The sequence below is a fragment of the Eptesicus fuscus genome, chromosome 13 (assembly GCF_027574615.1).
Source record: "Eptesicus fuscus isolate TK198812 chromosome 13, DD_ASM_mEF_20220401, whole genome shotgun sequence".
Lineage (NCBI taxonomy): Eukaryota > Metazoa > Chordata > Mammalia > Chiroptera > Vespertilionidae > Eptesicus > Eptesicus fuscus.
Window position 1 is genome coordinate 936774 of NC_072485.1, and position 18249 is coordinate 955022.

General features: G+C 56.5%; 2 protein-coding genes across 2 annotated transcripts; one reads left to right on the top strand and one right to left on the bottom strand.

Annotated features, from left to right (window-relative positions):
- Positions 1–745: 745 nt before the first annotated feature.
- On the top strand, positions 746–2364 carry C1QTNF5 (C1q and TNF related 5). The gene is made up of 3 exons (XM_054724805.1): positions 746–806; positions 1043–1292; positions 1575–2364. Exons 2-3 carry the CDS (start codon positions 1079–1081, stop codon positions 2081–2083), a joined length of 723 nt encoding a protein of 240 aa, XP_054580780.1. The 5' UTR covers positions 746–806; positions 1043–1078; the 3' UTR covers positions 2084–2364.
- Positions 2365–4054: 1690 nt separating this feature from the next.
- Positions 4055–6727, bottom strand: RNF26 (ring finger protein 26). Its single transcript, XM_008150074.3, has one exon. It carries the CDS (start codon positions 6217–6219, stop codon positions 4921–4923), a length of 1299 nt encoding a protein of 432 aa, XP_008148296.1. The 5' UTR covers positions 6220–6727; the 3' UTR covers positions 4055–4920.
- Between the last annotated feature and the right edge of the window lie 11522 nt (positions 6728–18249).

An 18249-nucleotide genomic window follows, 5' to 3' on the forward strand; every position in this document is an offset into this window, starting at 1 on the left:
CTCTGGGGAGGAGGGAACCCTCAGCAGGCTCAGGAGACCCGGCCACTGTCCCAGCTCCTTCTGTCCCTGCACCTCCAGCTGTGCCATTGGCAACCCAGCCGCTTCCCACCAAGCCTCTGACCCCCCCTCCACCTGCTTCTCCAGGTGTCTCCATCACCTACCTTTTAAAAATACATTTTTTATTGACTTCAGAGAGGAAGGGAGAGAGAGAGAGAGAAACATCAATGATGCGAGAGAATCATGGATCGGCTGCCTCCTGCACGCCCCTCAGTCCGCAGGTCCGCGCTCTACCCACTGAGCCACACCGGCCAGGGCTCCGGCCCCTGCCTTTGGACCTTTTCGATTGTTCACCGAGTGCCCGGCCCTGTCCTGGGCCCGGACCCAGCTGCCTGCCCGTCTGCCTCCGGCCCTCTCGGCCCTCTGCTCCGCGTACTTTCTCCGGCCGGAGTCCGCCCTGGTCCCGGCCCGGCAGCACCGCCCCTCCCGCTCCCGGAGCCGCAGGGGCCCTGCGTGTCTGTGGGCCTCCGGCCACTCCGGCCGGCCCTCCCCCTCCGCCCTCGCAGCTGGCCGCCCGCCGGGCACCACGAGTTCCCTCCCTCCGCTCCCGCGGGCCTGGGCCTCCTCCCGAGCGGGGGCGGGGGGGGCCGCGCGCAGCGGGCAGGACGCGCGAGGGCGAGGCGCCGCCGGGAGAGGCGGGGGCGGCCCGGGCCGCAGAGGGAGGCGGGGGTCCCTGCGGGTCCCCAGGAGCCAGCGCCCGCCCGGAGGAGGCCGCGGACGGAGGGAGCCGCCGGGGGGCGCGGGAGCGGGTGAGTCCGGTGGCGGGGACTGGGGCTGGGAGGGGCTGGGGGAGACCGGGCCGGGCGGGGGGGGCGCCCCCTTCCTTCCCGGCTGTGCTCTCGGGTCGAGGGGCGCCCCGTCTCTTTGTCTCCCCGGCCGTTCCGCTCCAGGGACTGGGCCGTGGGGTGGGGCCCGACTGGGCGGCGAGGGGGTGGGGAGCGAGGCAGGGCCCGGAAGGCTGGGCCGACCCCTGTCCCGCCGGCAGGCGCGAGAGGACCGGCGTCGGGCCCGTGCCGGCGCCATGAGGCTGCTGCTCGCCCTGCTGCTCCTGCGCCTGGCGGCCGGCTCGGCCCCGCCCGACGACGACAAGGTCCCCAGCCTGTGCTCGGGGCACCCCGGCCTCCCCGGCTCCCCGGGCCACCACGGCGCCCAGGGCCTGCCCGGCCGCGACGGCAGGGACGGCAGGGACGGCGCGCCCGGGGCGCCCGGAGAGAAAGGCGAGGGCGGGCAGCCGGGTAAGGCGGCGCGGAGACGTGGCCGCGGGCCGGGCGCGGAGGGGCGGCGCTCCCGGGGGCGGGGGAGTAGGGGGCGCTTCCACCGGACCCGCCGAGGCCCGGACCGGGGAGGGGAGGAGGGGGACCCGCCCGCGGGCGCGCTCCGGGGACCCAGCGGGTCCGACCCGCGGGGGCCGGGGTGCAGGGCGGGGCCGACGGGGGGTGGCAGCTGCGGAGCTTGGAGGGGACGCGAGGTCCCCAGGGTCGCCCTCCGAGCCCCGCGAACCCTCCCCTTCCCCGCAGGACTGCCGGGGCCCCGCGGGGAGCCCGGGCCGCGCGGAGAGGCGGGCACGGCGGGGCCCGCGGGGGAGTGCGCGGTGCCCCCGCGCTCCGCCTTCAGCGCCAAGCGCGCGGAGAGCCGGGAGCCGCCGGCGCCGGACGCGCCGCTGCCCTTCGAGCGGGTGCTGCTGAACGAGCAGGGCCACTACGACGCGGCCTCGGGCAAGTTCACCTGCCGCGTGCCCGGCGTCTACTACTTCGCCGTCCACGCCACCGTCTACCGCGCCAGCCTGCACTTCGACCTGGTCAAGAACGGCGAGTCCGTGGCCTCCTTCTTCCAGGTCTTCGGGGGGTGGCCCAAGCCCGCCTCGCTGTCGGGCGGCGCCATGGTGAGGCTGGAGCCCGAGGACCAGGTGTGGGTGCAGGTCGGGGTGGGCGATTACGTGGGCATCTACGCCAGCGTCAAGACGGACAGCACCTTCTCCGGGTTCCTGGTGTATTCCGACTGGCACGGCTCCCCTGTCTTCGCCTGAGGTCCGCGGGCGCTGCGCCTGCCGCTCTCCTCCCGGGGCGGTGTGACCCGGTCCTCCGGGAGGGCTGGCCCAGAACTGTGAATGGTGAGGGGCGCCCTGGGGCGGGGACGGGCTGAGTCAGGGCCCAAGACCCAGGGCTGTGCCGGCAGGCGGGGTCCTCCGGCTCAGACCCCCCAGGTCAGGGGCTCTCTCCCTGGGACTCTGCTTCTCTCCGTCTCCCCTTGCCCCTTCCGCTCCTGGGCCCTTTCCGTGGAGGCCATTCAATAAACCTACAAACCCTCCTCCTGGCTCGGCTTCGGTTGTTGGAGGTGGAGGTGGGGAAAGTGAGGAGATGGAGGGGGAGGAAGGGAGGGCTCTCGGCTGGATGCCCTGAGGGCGGGAGAGACGGGAGGCAGGCCCCGGGGGAGAGGGGCCTTCCCTGGAGCCCCTAGCTGAGCACCCTCTGGCACGGAGCTCTGGCCACTTGTCCCAATTCAAAGGTGTCCTGTGCCCTGGGTGGGGGCCACCTTTACACACACCCCCGCTCTGGGCCACAGAACCGGAGCGGGTTCTTCCCGGACCCTTTTCCTGCTGCTGGCTTGGTCCCTAGATGGCTGGGAGGAAGGCTGCTCCTCTCCCCCATTGCCAGGGAGTGTCCCTGGGTTCTAGAGTAGTTTCTGAGGTGGCCACAAGAGGGCGCGCCCGCTCTAGAATGCAGCAATGACCCTGGGCAGCGTGGGCTTTTTTTTTTTTTTTTTAACATTATTGATTTCAGAGAGGGAGAGGGTGAGATAGAAACATCGATGAGAAAGAATCACTGATTGGCTGCCTCTTGCACGTCCCCCCACTGGGGATCGAGCCTGCAACCCGGACATGTGCCCTGACCAGAATCGAACCTGGGACCCTTGAGTCCGTAGGCCGATGCTCTGAGCCAAACCGGCCAGGGCTGCTTGGGCTCTTGACTCCTAGGTTGGTTGGGGGAGGAAGGGTATGGAGGTTGGCCAATGGAAGGCCTGTTGGGGGTGGATGGGAGAACCCTCTGCTCCCAGCCAGGAAGTTTATCTTCTAAAACGTTTATCCTCACTTTAAACAGCGTTAGGAGCCAAGGCTCTCCTCACTCCGCTCTCTCCAGGGTTGGGAGGGTAGAAAAAGGCCTCCCAACTCCAAGGTGATTTCCACGAACTCCCCACCCCTGCTGTGCGGTGCATAGCCCTGATGGGCTGGGTGGGTGTGCCAAGTCTGAGTCCTTCAAGTCTCCCCTCTTCTGGCCTTTCAGAAGCAGCCCTAGCCCCACACCCCAACCCGACAGCTAACAAATCAGGGCTTGCAAGGCCCACATCAGCTCAGCCTCTCAACCCGAGAAAGTAGAGGGGCTCTCAGTTTCTTTCTGGCTTTTTCCCTCTTCCCCCACTTCCAGAAGGCTGTCCCTGGCATTATGCTCCTAGATTTAAATACAATTATGGGGGAACGTTCCCCTCTCTCTTGCTGGTCACATGAGGGCAGATGTGACCAATGGGGCCTGGGGTGAGCTGGAGACAGGCCTCCGAGTACTGAGCTTCAACTCCCTGCTCTCCACCAGGCCCCATCAGTGTCACTCCGCCAAGAAACAGAGACAAGCATGGCTCCTCCAGGGATCAGAGTGGACTGGACACCAGACAGCAGGAACCCCAAGTTCCTTCCTGGGAAGAGTGGCCCCAGAGGGAAGGCTGGGATGAGAAAGCTCCCACTTCTCTCAACGGGGGCTTTCCGGCAAAAAGAGAAGACAGGGAAGATTTGCAAAGGCTGCTCGTGGGAGGACACAAATTGAGTTGGTAAAAGCCAACTCAGCCACACCGCGGGTCTCCCCAAGGCACAGGGCTCCCATCCTACCTTCCCTCTCCCCACCAGCCTCCCCACAGACCACTCTGGTGACTAGCAGGACTGAAGGGCCTGCTGTGTGTCAGTCACACTGACCAGCTGCTCACCCTCGCAAGGATGCCACCGAGGCTGTCAGGTTGTCCACAAAACTTTATTCACTGGAAACTGAGCCAGAAGACCCTCAGGGAACTGCATGCCCCGGGCCTGGCCCCCCGTTTGGACCCCAGTGGAATGTGCAGTCTGCCCTCCCCAGTGCCAGGGAGAGGCAAACAGAAGGGGAATGCCATTTTCCTGTGACGTGGGGAGTGAAAGGACAGGAACAGAAATCTGGTTCTCTCTCCTGAGGCTCCAGTGGAGCTGGGATGCGAGGGTTCATGGTCCCAAAGCCAGGTGCAGCCACACACACACACACACACACACACACACACACACAGGGATAAACTTCCAACCTCAGCTGCTGGACGAAGTTGGGAGGGAGCTTCAGAAGATCATGGCAGGCAAAAGTGGTAGCTCTAAGGGCATCTGCAAGACACCACCCCCAAAACCTGCCCGGCACAGGAGTTCTGGCTAAAAGCAAAGGTTCGAGATCATCCCAAGGCCCTTGAGTTGCCAAAATACCCAAATCACACTGATGTGTTGTGGCTACAGAAGCTAGGAAGAGGACCTGCAAACCCCAACCACAACCAACAGAAGCAGAGGAGGAGCATCTGGGGGCCTTGGCGAGCTGGAGGGGAGGCCACAACAGTCTCAGGGCGTGGCACGGTGCCACGCCACCCTCAGCATCGCGGGGACCTACTGAGTAGAGAAGCCGCTATCCTGCCCCGCCCAGGCCGCTGTCTTCCAGGGTGTCCCATCTCGATGTCCTGGACGTATGGCTTGGAGGCTTGGCATGACAGCCACAGGGCGAAAGGCGATTCAGGCCAGGACCCGGCGGTCCGCTTGAATGCCGCCCAGCACAGGCGGCTGTGGCGCGTGCAGCTGGCGGGGCAGGGCGGGAGCCCTCAGAGGTAGACGCTGAGGGTCTGCAGAATGCCCCGGCGGCACAGCGGGCAGGTGCGGTGGTGGGCGGGGTGGCGCATCAGGATCTCGGTGCAGGCCTGGCAGAGGCACAGGTGCCGGCAGGGCAGCAGCAGCACGGTCTTGCTCCGGTCCTGGCAGATGACGCACTTCTTCCGCTCCTCTTGCTCCTTCAGCAGCTTCCATGGGTCCTGCCCGGCTACAGGCTCCTCATTGAGCCTCTCCCTGCCCCAGGCAGCCGTCACTCTGGCCATTCTACCTTCTTCCTCTTCTGCCTCTGGTCTGGGCCCTGCTTCTGGAAGAGTGTCCTGTTGCGAGGTCCTGGCTGCAGGCACCCTTCTAGGGCCACCCTGGGGAGCCCCAGGTGCCCCTCCCCAATTCGGCCAGCTTGCCAGCTGTAGGCTGCGGCTCCAGACTCGGTGCCAGGCCTCCAAGCCCAGCGCGAGGCGAGACAGCCGCGTAACATCCTCTCGAAGCCTGCGGTAGGACGGGCGGGCGTGGAGCTGACCGAGGGCCTGGGTGGCCAGCCTCACGGTGAGGTCCGGGTGCAGCACGGTCACCGTCACCGCCAGCACGCAAGCCAGCAGCACCAGGCCAGTGAGATTGACAAGCACAAAACTGGCCACGAGGCGGGCGGCCGAGGCCAGGAGCTCCATTGCTAGCTGGCATGGGGTCCAGAGGAGGATGGCCATGGCCACGGCGCTGCTGGAAATGTGAGCGAGGAAGGCGGCCATGACGTCCGTCATCCTCCACAGCGGCCCCATCACGGCATCCCACAGGGCCAGCAACAGGGAGAAGAGGTTCTGAGTGCCGATGAGGCAGATGTTGACCAGGCTGTTGATCACGTAGGCCACCAGGCTCATGGCGATGGCACAGACGTCACAGGCCTGGCGCAGCAGAGCGTGGCCACTGGAGACCACACTGAGGAGGCCCCGGTGCAGGACGTCCCGGCTCCTCCAGGCCCCGTGCGAGGCCAGGTGCCCCAGGAGCTTCAGGCTCTCCAGGCCGGAGCAGCAGCCGTGCAGCAGGGCCCACAGGGCCTGAAAGCCCCCAAAAGTGAGCCGCATCAGGGCTTCCAGCAAGGCCAGCAGCGACAGCAGCACTCCGCGGCCCAGGTGCACAAGACTGGTCAGCACAGTGTGCGGCAGGTTGTAGACGAAGGCCAGGAGCCAGGCCACGGAGGCCAGGAGGGAGGACACCAGCAGGAAGTTCAGATCCAACACCACGGTCAGCACGTCCAGCGCCAGGCCCACCCCGCTCACCACCAGGTACACAGCCTCCATGGCGGGGCTGAGGAGGGCGGCCCAAGACAGTCCGGCCCCCGGGTGAGGGGTGGCGGGCTCAGGGCTCACTCCGGAAGGGAGGGAAGAAGTCGGAGAAGGAAGCGGGCTGGGGGGGGGGGGGGTCTCAGTGCGGGGCACGGGGTCCCGAAGGCCCGGCCTGGAAGGCGGGCTGTTTGGGAGGGAAGAGGCCGGACATCTCCGGGCGGAGGTGAGCCCGGCCGGGGAGAGGGCCTGGCTGTGCAGACCTGGCGGCGGCGGCCCGCGGCCCGGCGGTCGGAGCGAGGAGAGGCCGAGAGCGGTTGGGACGGCTGGGCCGGGGCCGGGAGGGGCGGCGCAGGCCGGGCGTGGGCTCGCGCTGCCGCCGCGCAGGTGCCCTGTCCCGCCCGCCCGGCCCCTCTCCTCGGTTCGCGGCACTCTGCGCCCAGAGAGGGCGCGGGAAAGGGGTGCCCTCAGCCGAGCCCCGGTGCGGCCTGCGCCCCGCCGCGCGCCGCCATCTTGTGCGCGGAGGGCGGGGCCGGGGCCGTGACGGGCGGGAGGGCGGCGAGCTCCAGGGCCAGGCGCCGGGGACGCGGGCGCTCATTGGCTCGTTTGAACGGCCGCACACGCACCCCCGGGGGGGCGGGGACAGCGAGTCTCCGCCCCCCGAGGCGGTGACGGGCGCTGACAGGCAGCGGCGGGTGCCTTGGCCCCGCCCCCGGAAGAGCCGGCCGAGCCGGGCGGCACGCGGTGTGCTCCTCCTGGGCCTGGGGCCGGTCTCTGTTCCTTCTCCCGGGACGTTCCCGGTTCCAGAGGGAGGGAGGGGGCACAGAGCACCGATGTGGGGGACACAGGGCCAGGGAACCTGCAGTCCACGTGGGTGCCGGAGCCTCGCCTTCTGGGCTGGAAGTTACCTTTTTGGGTGACGGTTGGTCACTGCCTCCGAGCTGGACTCCGGGATTGCACCGCCTCCCGGCACTGTGCCTCGCACTCCTCTCTGTTCATTCAACGATTCATTTATTGAGCGCCTTCCTACAAATGTGCTAGAGATACACAACATGTTTAGACTGGCACGTTCACAGCAGTTCACAAGGGGAAACAGAGTGTTACACGGGATTCCTAAGCGGCCGTTTCCTCAAGCTCCACCAGCCTTTCTCAGCATCCTCAGGTGTCTGAGAAAGAGGCCACAGACCAGAACTAGCTCACGCTCCCACACCAGTCCCTATTAGTCTGTACTTGAGCCTCAGCTCCCTCACTCGGTAGCTGCAGCTTAGGGAGCTCCAGGTTCCTCAAGAAACTGCGGGCGGCCCAGTGGTTGAGTGCTGACCTATGAACCAGAAGGTCACGGTTGGATTCCCGGTCAGAGCACATGTCTGGGTTTCCGGCTCCATCCCCAGTAGGGGGCGTGCAGGAGGCAGCCGATCAAGGATTCTCTCTTATCATTGACTAGAGGCCTGGTGCACGAATTCGTGCACCAGTGGGGTCCCTTGGCCTGGCCTGTGGGATCGGGCTGAAACCGGCTCTCCGACATCCCTTGAGGGGTCCCAGATTGTTAGAGGGTGCTAGCCAGGCCAAGGGACCCCACCAGTGCATAATTGGGGCCCGGGAGGGATGCGGGAGGTTGGCCAGCTGGGGAGGGTCCGCAGGAGGGCTCTAGAGCATGTCCAGCCCATCTCGCTCAGTCCCAATCAGCTGGACCCCAGCAGCAAGCTAACCTACCAGTTGGAGCGTCTGCCCCCTGGTGGTCTGTGCACGTCACAGCGACTGGTTGACCAGTCGACTGTCTGTCCCTGGTGGTCAGGGCACATCATAGTGAGCGGTTTAGCGGTCTTTAGCATATCATTAGCATGTTCTTTTTGATTGGTTGAACGGCTGACCGGACACTTAGCATACTAGGCTTTTATTATATAGGATGTTTCTATTTCTCTCCTGCTCCCTTCCTCTCTGAAATCAATAAAAATATTTTTTAAAAGAAAAAAAAAAAAGAAGTTACCCTTTTCTTTAATATTCAAATAATATTCAAAATATATTTGGGACCCCATCCCAAATATATTTTGAAACCTGGTGTTCTCTACTGACTTGCTAACAGCAAGGACTTGGGAGCTTATCCTTCCCCTGGTCACCGTTCCTTTAATTTCCTGCTTGCAGTGAGCTCTTCATCTGCACGCTGGCCTGGACTCCAGAAAGCGTCTGTGTGTCCCTCCACTCCTCCCTGAACACCGCCTGCACCTGTCACTCCCTATAGGCCATGGATAAAAAGCTGATGTATTAACCAGGGAAAATTCTAAATTAAGTTACAGCTGCTGGAGAGTGAGAGCAGAACAGGAATAACTAACCAGTGACTCGCTGTGGGCCCATTAACAAAAGAGTGCTCTCATTCCTCAGCGTATGTCGGAGCTCTGAGTCAAGTCAACCTCTAGCTGCCACTTTATCCTGAATATATTCCTGAATTCTCAGGGCTGCTGCCTGTAACCAGCCAAAAGTAGTAAATATTTGTGTTGTTTGGGGGCGGGGGCGTTTGTTTTTTAATTGGGCTGTTTGGTCTTTTTTGGATGTTGTCTGAGTTCTTTATAAATTTTGGATATTAATCCCTTATCAGATGTGTCATTGGCAATTATCTTCTCCCATTCAGTAGGTCATCTTTTCATTTTGTGGATGGTTTCCTTTTCTGTGCAAAAACTGTTTAATTTGATGTAGTTCCATTTCTTTATTTTTTCTTTTGTTTCCCTTGCCTGAGGAGATATGTCAGAAAAAAAATATTGCTACAAAAAATGTCAGAGACTTTACTGCCTGTTTTCTTCTAGTTTTATAGTTTCAAGTCTAACACTTCAGTCTTTAATCTATTTAGAGTTTATTCTTGTATATGTTGTAAGAAGGTGGTATAGTTTCTTTTTAAAAATTTTTTTTGCATGTATCTGTCCAATTTTCCCAGCACCATTTATTGAAGAGACTGTCTTTACTCCAGTGTATGTTCTTGCCTCCTTTGTCATGGATGAATTGACCATATAGGCATGGGTTTATTTCTGGGCTCTCCGTTCTGTTCCATCTATCTATGTGTTTGTTTTTATGCCAGTGCCGTGCTGTTTTATTACTATAGCCTTGTAGTATAGTTTAATGTCAGGTAGTGTGATGCCGCCAAGTTTGTTATTCTTTTTCAAGATTGCTGTTGCTATTCTGGGTCTTTTGTGTTTCCATAAAATTTTGGATTATTTATCTACTTCTTTGAGAAACGCCATTGGTATTTTAATGGGGATTGCATTGAATCTATAGATTGCTTCGGGTAGTATGGACATTTTAATTATCTTAATTTTTCCAATCCATGAGCAAGGTATATGCTCCAATTTATTTGTATCTGCTTTTATTTATTTCTTTAATGTCATAATTTTCTGACTACAGGCCTTCTATCTCCTTGGTTAAATTTATTTCTAGGTATTTTTTATGCAATTGTAAATAGAATTTATTTTCTCTCTCTGATAGAGATTATTCATGTATAAAATACACATTATTGGTGTATAAAAATGCAACTGATTTCTAAATATTTAATTTTTGTCCTGCTACTTTACTGAACTCACTTACCAGTTATAGCAGATTTTTGGTGGAGTCTTTAGGGTCTTCTCTATACAGTATCATGTCCTCTGCAAACAATGACAGTTTTACTTTTACTTTCAAATTTGGATGCCTTTTATTTTTTCTTGTTGTGTCATTGCTGTGGCCAGCACTTCCAGTGCTATGGACATCCCTGTCTTGCTCACCATCTTAAGGGAAATGCTTGTAGATTTGCCCATTAAGTATGATGTTGGCTGTCGGTTTGTCATATATGGCCTTTATCATGTTGAAGTATGTTTCCTCTATTCCCTCTTTGCTGAGAATTTTTATCTTAAACTAGAGGCCCAGTGCACGAAATTGTGCACGGGTGGGGTCCCTCAGCATGGCCTGCAGGGATTGGGCTGAAACAGGCAGTCCAACGCCACCTGCCACTCCTGCCTGCCGCTCCCACTCACCCCAGCCCCACTGCGCCTGCCGCAGGCTCACACCCAGTCAGTTCTGACCAGGAGAGGCTCGCACCACCACAGCGGCGCTTGCCAGCCGTGAGCCCTGCATCTGGCACCCATCCCGAGGGGGGTGGGGGGACCGGGACTTGATCGGCCCTCCAAGTGGGTGGTGGGACCCCCTTGCTGGCCCAGGATCTGGATCCATCCTGCTGACATTCATGCCGGTTGTCAGGAGCTATGTGGCAGCCACTTTTATATGGTTTCTTCCGTGGAGAGCATCTAGGGAGAAGTGGCCACAGTGCCAGAGGCTGACCTCCAGGAGGCCAGCGGCGCTGTCGGGATCGTGCCGGCGCACTGGTCCTTCGGTGCCTGGCCCGTTCTCCAGACATTGGACCTGCAGGACCACTGAGGGAGTGAGTGGCTGCCACTGGGCTGGTGGGCCGCCAGGACTGGTCGGTCAACTGAGCGGCACTCCCACTGTGGGAGCACACTGACCACCAGGTGGCAGCTCCTGCATTGAGAGTCTGCACCCTGGTGGTCAGTGTGCGTCATAGCAACTGGTCAACCAGTCTTTCAGTCACTTAGGCTTTTATACATATAGATGAGTGCTGGATATTGTCAAGTGCTTTTTCTGTCTATTGATATGATCATGTGTGTGTGTGTGTGTGTGTGTGTGTGTGTGTGAATTGATTTCAGAGAGGAAGGGAGAGGGAGAGAGAGAAAGAAACATCAATGATGAGAGAGAATCATTGATCAGCTTCCTCCTGCACACCCCACACTGGGGATGGAGGCCACAACCTTGGCATGTGTCCTGACCAGGAATCAAACCGTGACCTCCTAGTTCAGAGATCAATGCGCAACTACTGAGCCAGGCTGATCATGTGGTTTTTAGCCTTCATTTTGTTTATGTGATATCTCACGTTTATTGATTTGTGGATAGTGTACCAACCTAGAATCCCCAGAATGAATCCCACCTGATCATGGTGTGTGATCTTTTTAAATATTGCTGGATCCATTATGTTCACCAGGGATATTGCCCTATAATTTCCTTTCTTTGTAGTGTCTTTATCTGGTTTTGGAATTAGGATAATGCTGGCCTTGTAAAATGAGCTTGGGAGTCTTCTTTCCTCTTGAATATTTTGGCATAGTTTGTGAAGGATGTGTTAGTTTTTCTTTGAATGTTTGATAGGATTTATCTGTGAGGCCGTCTGGTTCAGGAAGTTTTTTTATTACTGCTTCAGTTTGACTAGTTGTAATCTAGCTATTCAGATCCTGTGCTTCTTCCTGATTCAGTTTTGGAAGCTTGTATATTTTTAGGAATTTATATATTTTGTCCATTGTCCAATTTTTTGGCATACAGTTATTTGTAATATTTTCTTTCAATCCTTTGTATTACTTTGGTGTCAGCTGTTACTTCCCCTCTTTCATTTCTGATTTATTGCTCCCTCTCTTTTTCATCTTCATGAGTCTGGCTAAAGGTTTGTCAATCTTTTCTGTCTTTTCAAAGAACCAGCTCTTGGATTCATTGATCTTTCGTATTGATCTTTTAGACTCTGTTTTATTTATTTCTGCTCTGATCTTTATTATTTTCTTTCTTCCACTCACTTTGGGATTTGTTTGTTGTTGTTTTTCCAAGTGTCTTTAAATGTAAAGTTAGATTGTTTATTTGAGACTTTTCTTGTTTTTTGAGATTTCCCTCCTGGGACTACTTTCACTGCATCCCATAGCTTTTGGGTTGTTTTATTCTCATTTTCATTTGTTTCAAGGTATCTTTTGATTTCTTCTCTGATCTCATTGTTAACCCATTCATTGTTTAGTAATATGTTATTTGGCCTCCGTGTCTTTGTGTGCTTTTCAGTTTTTTCTTGAGATTGATTTCCAGTTTCAGACCATTACAGTCAGAGAAGATGCTTGATATTATTTTAATATTCTTAAATTATTGATCTTTGTTTTGTGTCCTAATGTGTGGTTTTTCCTAGAAAATGTTCCATGTGTACTTGAAAAGAAGGTATATTCTGCTGTTTTGGGGTAAAATGCTCTGGAGATATCAATTAAATCCATCTGATCTAGTGTGCCATTTAAGGCCACTTAATCTAGACATTTTCTGCCTAGAAGACTATTCATTGATGTCAACAGGGTATTAAAATCCCCTACTATGACTGTCCATCTCTCCTTTTATGTCCATCAAGATCTGCTTTATATTTAGATGCTCCTCTGTTGAGTGCATAAATGTTTATAAGGGTTATAGCCTCTTGTTGAATTACTCCCTTTATCATTATGTAGTGTCATTCTTTGTCTCTTACTACAGCCTTTTTAAAAGTCTATTTTGTCTGATATAAGTATTGCTACCCCAGCTTTTGTTTTCATTTCCATTTGCCTGAAATACCTTTTTCCATCCCTTTACTTTTAGTCTGTGTGTGTCTTTCATTATGAGGTGGGTCTCTTGTAGACAGCATATACAGGGTGTCCCAAAAAATGTATTCACACTTTGAATAATTATTCATTCTAATGGGTTAAATCTGAAAAGAAAGAAACATCAGTTGAGTTATTAGCTATTGAAGTGTGTGTACATTTTGGGGGGACCCTGTATATGGGTCATGTTTTCTTATTTGTTCAGCTATCTATGTCTTTTATTTGGAGCATTTAAGCCATTTACATTTAAAGTGATTATTGATAGGTACATATTTATTGCCATTTTATTCTTTTAATTATATTCCTGTTTTTGTTTTCTCCTCATCTTCTCCCCCCCCCCCCCTTCTTCTCCTTCTTAAAGCAGGCCCTTGAACAGGTCTTGTAATGCTGATTTGGTGGTAACAAACTCCTTTAGCTTTTCCTTGCCTGGGAAGCTGTTTACTCCTTCAATTTTAAATGATAACCTTGCTGGGTAAAGTAGTCTTGGTTGTGGGTCCTTGATTTTCAACACTTCGAATATTTAATGCCAATCCCTTCTGGTCTGAAATGTTTCTGTTGACTTAAATATTGGACTCAAAACCACAAAAATCCTAGAAGAAAAAATACATAGTCATATTACAGACATTTCTTATAGCAATATTTTTTCTGCTATTTCTCCTTGGGCAAGGGAAACAACAGAGAATATAAACAAATGAGACTACATCATACTAAAATGTTTTCTCACAGAAAAGGAAACAATCAACAAAATGAAAAGACAACTCACTGAATGGGACAACATATTAACCAATAGATCTGATAAGGGGTTATTGTCCAAAATTTATAAAGGACTTATAAAACTCAACACCAAAATACCCAAACAATCCAATTAAACAATTGGCGAGGGACCTGAATAAACACTTCTCCAAAAAGACATGCAGCTGGTCAATAGACACATGAAAAGATGCTCAACATCACTAATTGTCAGAGAGATGCAAATTAAAACCACAATGAGGTGTCACCTCACACCTGTCAGAACGGCTACCAGCAACAAATCAACAACCAGTGCTGGGAGGATGCGGAGAAAAGGGAGCCCGTGCCCTGTTGGTGGGAATGCAGACTGGTGCAGCCACTCTGGAGAATAGTATGGAGTGTCCTCAAAAATTAAATATGGAACTGCCTTGTGATCCAGAGATTTCACTTTTGTGGATTTATCTTAAGAAACCCAAAATACTTATTCAAAAGAATATAAGCACCCCTATGTTCATTGCAGTCTTGTTTACAATAGCCAAGATCTGGAAGCAGCCTAAGTGCCCATCAGCAGGTAAGTGAATAAAAAAGCTGTGGGAGCCCTAGCTGGTCTGGCTCAGTGGATAGAGCGTCAGCCTGTGGACCAAAGGGTCCCAGGTTTGATTCCGGTCAAGGTACCTTGGTTACAGGCTCCTCCCCGGCCTGGGCCCTAGTCAGGGTGCAGGAGGCAACCAATCGATCTCACATCGATATTTCTCTCTGTCTTTCTCTCTCCTTCCACTCTCCCTAAAAATCAATAGAAAAAAATATCCTTGGTGTAGAGATTTCTCTCTTTTCCACGTCAGCGCGGCTAGGGAGCGATTCGGTTCCCGAGTAGGGGCTGCTGGGGATTGAGAAAATGAAAGAAAGAGACAGACACAGAGATGGAAGGAAAAGGCTGGGCCGGGTGGGACCACTGTCCTCTGACAGGGACAGGGACCCAGAGCCAATACAGCATATTTATTTTATACAGCAAAAAACAGGAAGTTTTACTAAAAGTCAAGACAAAGGAGATTATGTGCATTCTTGGGTGGGCCCGAGTCATATTCATTCCTGGTGCTTGGCTGGATTTAAATAACAAAACCCACCCCCTGGCACCGGGGCTGAAGGTCAAGCTGACAACACTCCTGCCTTTTGGCAAAGCGTGTTTCCAGGATGTGGCTTTGCCGACGCCACTGGATTCAGCTGACAATAATTAAAGAAATGCCCACGTGCCTTCCCAGGCGCGCTCTACACCTGGGGTGAGGATTAACAACAACAACAAAAGCTGTGGGACATTTGCACATGGAATACTATGCAGCTGTAGAAAAGAGGGATCTCTTACCCTTTGGAATAGCATGGATGGACCTGGAGACTATTGTGATAAGTGAAATAAGCCAATCTGAGAAAGACAAGTATCACTGATCTCACTTATTTGTGGAATTTATTGAACAAAACCAATTGACCAACAAAATAAGACCCAAAGTATGGGGGTATGGAACGGGCTGACATACTTCATTGTGGGGGTGGGGGGACAAGGAAAGATAAATCAAAGAACTTACATACTTATATGCAGAGCCCATGCACACAGGCAGTAGGGTGGGGAAGACCTGGGGGTGGGTAGAAGTTGGGAGAGGGAGGTACGGGGGACGGGAAACGGGAGACATCTGGCTCCTTCTCCTGACCTGGCCTCTGGCAGCACCGCACTTCCAGGCCCTGGCTGTTCTGCGGGAGCGGAGGCCCATGACGCTGCTCTTTTCTGAATCCTGTTGCACTTCCTGTTTACACACAGAATCCAGGGTGCTCAGTCCTCTCCTTTCATTTCCGGCACCTGTTTACTTAAGTCGGCCGTAAACTATTACAGGTCTTGAGGCTTTGGAGTTAGATAAACCCTGGTTCAAACTGTGGTTCTTTGGGGTGGTAAAAGGGTTCTGGAACTGAACAGTGGCAACGAGTGCGTGACACTGGGAATATGCTCCATGCCACTGAACTGTACGCTGCAAATGGTTAAAGTAAGTTTCATGTTGTGTCTATTTTATCACCCTCAAACCATGTCGCTCCGTCACTCAGGCTGCGTGCCTTCCCGTCATACAAGGTTTGGTGCTTCGGCTTCCTCACTGTTTTGTTGCAAAGATCAAGACAAACATCAGAGATGAAAAGGACCCTTAAGTGACACCTCTGAGCTGCCAAGCACCGATGTCCAGCATGAGTGGCTGCCCCTCATCCTGACCCTGCCGGTCCCCTCCCCTCGGAACGGTCACTCGCCCAAGGTCAGTGGCAGGGTTGCCTCAAAGCCATCAGGTCCTTCATGGAGTCCCAGCCCGTGTCTGAGGCCAAAGCTGAGAGGCAGTTTGCAGCGGGACGTGAAGGGAAGTGAGAGCCCAGCGGGCAGGCCGGGCCGGCCCGTCCTCTGACCCCAAGTCCCGTGTCCTCTCCCTGTTCATGTTTCCTCAAAGCCCAGCCCCTGGGGTGCGGGTCCAAGAGGCAGGACCAGGCCCTAGCTCGCCCCCTCTCCTCTTTCCTCCTACCTCCCTCCCCTCCTCCAAGATCAGCTGTGGCAACCATAGTGGGGATCACGGAGGGGGCGGGGGAGGGAGGAGAGGGGCAGGTGGTCTGGGGAGGAGAGGGGCAGGTGGTCTGGGGAGGAGGGAGGAGAGGGGGAGGTGGGGGGGAGGGAGGAGAGGGGCAGGTGGGGGGGAGGGAGGAGAGGAGCAGGTGGGGTGGGGGGAGGAGAGGGGCAGGTGGGGAGGAGGAAGGAGAGGGGCAGGTGGTCTGGGGGAGGAGAGGTGTCAGGAGACTCCAGGGCACCCCTAGGTCCCATGGACAGTTGGCCCTGGCTCAGGATAAGCCACAGTCTCCCCGGAGACATGGGGGCGGGTGTTTGGGGAGCGGATGTGACCCGCCCCCAGGGGAGAGACGGAAGCCCCGTACCCTGTCCCAGCCCGCCCTCCAGTGCGGGTCTCAGTGCTGGTGGGCGAGCAGGTGGAGGGGTCAGGCCGTCAGAGGACAGAGCTGAGACTCAGGACGGGGACGGGGACGGGGACAGGAGGTCCTGCTCTCCCCTTCATCACAGGCCACTGGGCACCCCGGAGGCCCCCCGCCCTGGAGGCCCTTTCCCGAGTGGACAGCGAGCTAACGGAATCATGCTGCCGCCGGATGGGAAAGGCCCGAGACAGGATTCGGGTTTCCGGAGGGCCCAGACCCCCTGCAGGGCCCCCATTCCCACCCCACCCCCACCCCCACCCGCCGCCGGCGCCGCAGGAGCTTTTATGGTCACGTCCGAGCGGCGCCGATGCCCCGCCTCCCGGGCCCCGCGGGGCGGACCTGGCGGGGCTGGAGGCTGTCGGTGCGGAGAGGCCTGGGGTCGGGGCAGGAGGGGCTAGGGTGACAGCGCGGGGACCCCTCCTCTGGGTGAGGGTCCTGCCCCAGGAAGTGCCTGTCCGCCCCTCCTGCTCCCCCACCCGGAGGCACCTCCCGGGGGAGCCCCGGAATGCCGGGAGCCTGGGAACGGCCCTGGGAAAGCCAGCGGCGGGAGCCCGGCGCCGCCTCCCGGTGGGCGGGGACACTGACCCCCAGCTCCCACGGGCGCAGCGGCCAGCTGTGGGACCCCCGCCTGCCCACAGAAGCCCCATTGTCCACCCCTCCCCTCGCTGCGCCGGGACAAAGGGGCCTTTGCCTGCCGAGCTGGGGTGGAGATGAACTCACTCACGGTTTCTCCAAGTTTAAAAATAGCCCCTGCAGCCCCCCTCACCCCCTCCTCTCCCAGAGTTTCTGGGGCACCTCAATCGCGGAGCCTCCTCCGGCCTGGTCAGGTGCGAGGACACGGGGAGACAGCATCCGGCCAGAATGGGGGCTGCTTCCCCCCATTCAATCCCTCCCCGCGTCTCCTCCAGCCCCGGCATCCGGCTTCCTGCCCCCCACCCCCACCCCCACCCCCACCCCCTCAGCACTGGCTCCTTCCAACGCAGACCCTTCTTGGCAATGTTCCCTGCCTCCTCCCGGCCCAGGGGGTTCCCCAGACGCCTTAACTGTGGCGGTGGCCGGGCCACCCCTCCACCCCAGCTCCTTCTCCCTGCAGCTGCATCAGCTTCCTTCCTCAGCCCAGCCCTCCTCGCACACACTGCGGGAGGCCCGGCCCAGAGGCGGGGTGGGAGGTCGCTGTGCCCAGGATGCTGGGGGCCAGGCAGGGATCCTGGGGGTCAAATCTCTGCGGGGGGGGGGGGGCGGGGGGGCGGGGCACAGGCCCATCCTTGTCCTTTTACCTCCAACGCCCCTGGGGCTGGGCACCACCCCACCCGCCATGGGGTGCGGGAGTGTTAGGGGCAGAAATAGAATATTGGGGACTCGCTACTAGTTACAAGAAATAAAATAAGAACTGCCAATCCCGCCCTGTCAGCCGCCACGGGTCTGTTGGGAGTAGAAAGCACCTCCTCCCCTGGCTGGGAGCTGCAGGCCCGGGGACCTGGCGCTCACAGGGGAACGCGTCCGTCCTCGGAGGGCTGCCTGTCATTGTGGAGAGATGGACAGCCTCGGGCTGAGACAATCTAGTCCTGGAGGCACCAGCCCCCGCGGCCTGTGATCTGGGCCCGGGCACCCGCCTCTGCGGCCCCCAGCCCCCGTGACTGGTAACCTGTACTGATTATCCGTGCCCACTTTCCCATGCCTGTAATTCCTCCTTTCCCACGTGATCTTCGTCCTTCCACCCAACATAGCAGCGGCTTATGGGGGGGAGCAGAGTTCTGTGGGTGACCCGCTGCTCTCCCACGCTGCCCGCAGGATTGGAATACACGCTCGTGTGATTCACCCGTTTGCTGAATTGGCTGAGCCGTGAGGCGGCCCGGCCCCCCTGGCTGTCCCACCCCTTCCTTCTGCAGGGAAATCAAGCAAGTCAGGGCTCTCGCCAGGG

What these genes read in the sequence shown, in the direction of transcription:
- C1QTNF5 (XM_054724805.1), top strand. Translation starts at nt 1,079, where the DNA reads ATGAGGCTGCTGCTCGCCCTGCTGCTCCTGCGCCTGGCGGCCGGCTCG. An exon ending in AGGCGAGGGCGGGCAGCCGG is followed by an intron (nt 1,293 to 1,574) that starts GTAAGGCGGCGC and finishes CCTTCCCCGCAG; the next exon opens with GACTGCCGGGGCCCCGCGGG.
- RNF26 (XM_008150074.3), bottom strand. Translation starts at nt 6,219, where the DNA reads ATGGAGGCTGTGTACCTGGTGGTGAGCGGGGTGGGCCTGGCGCTGGAC.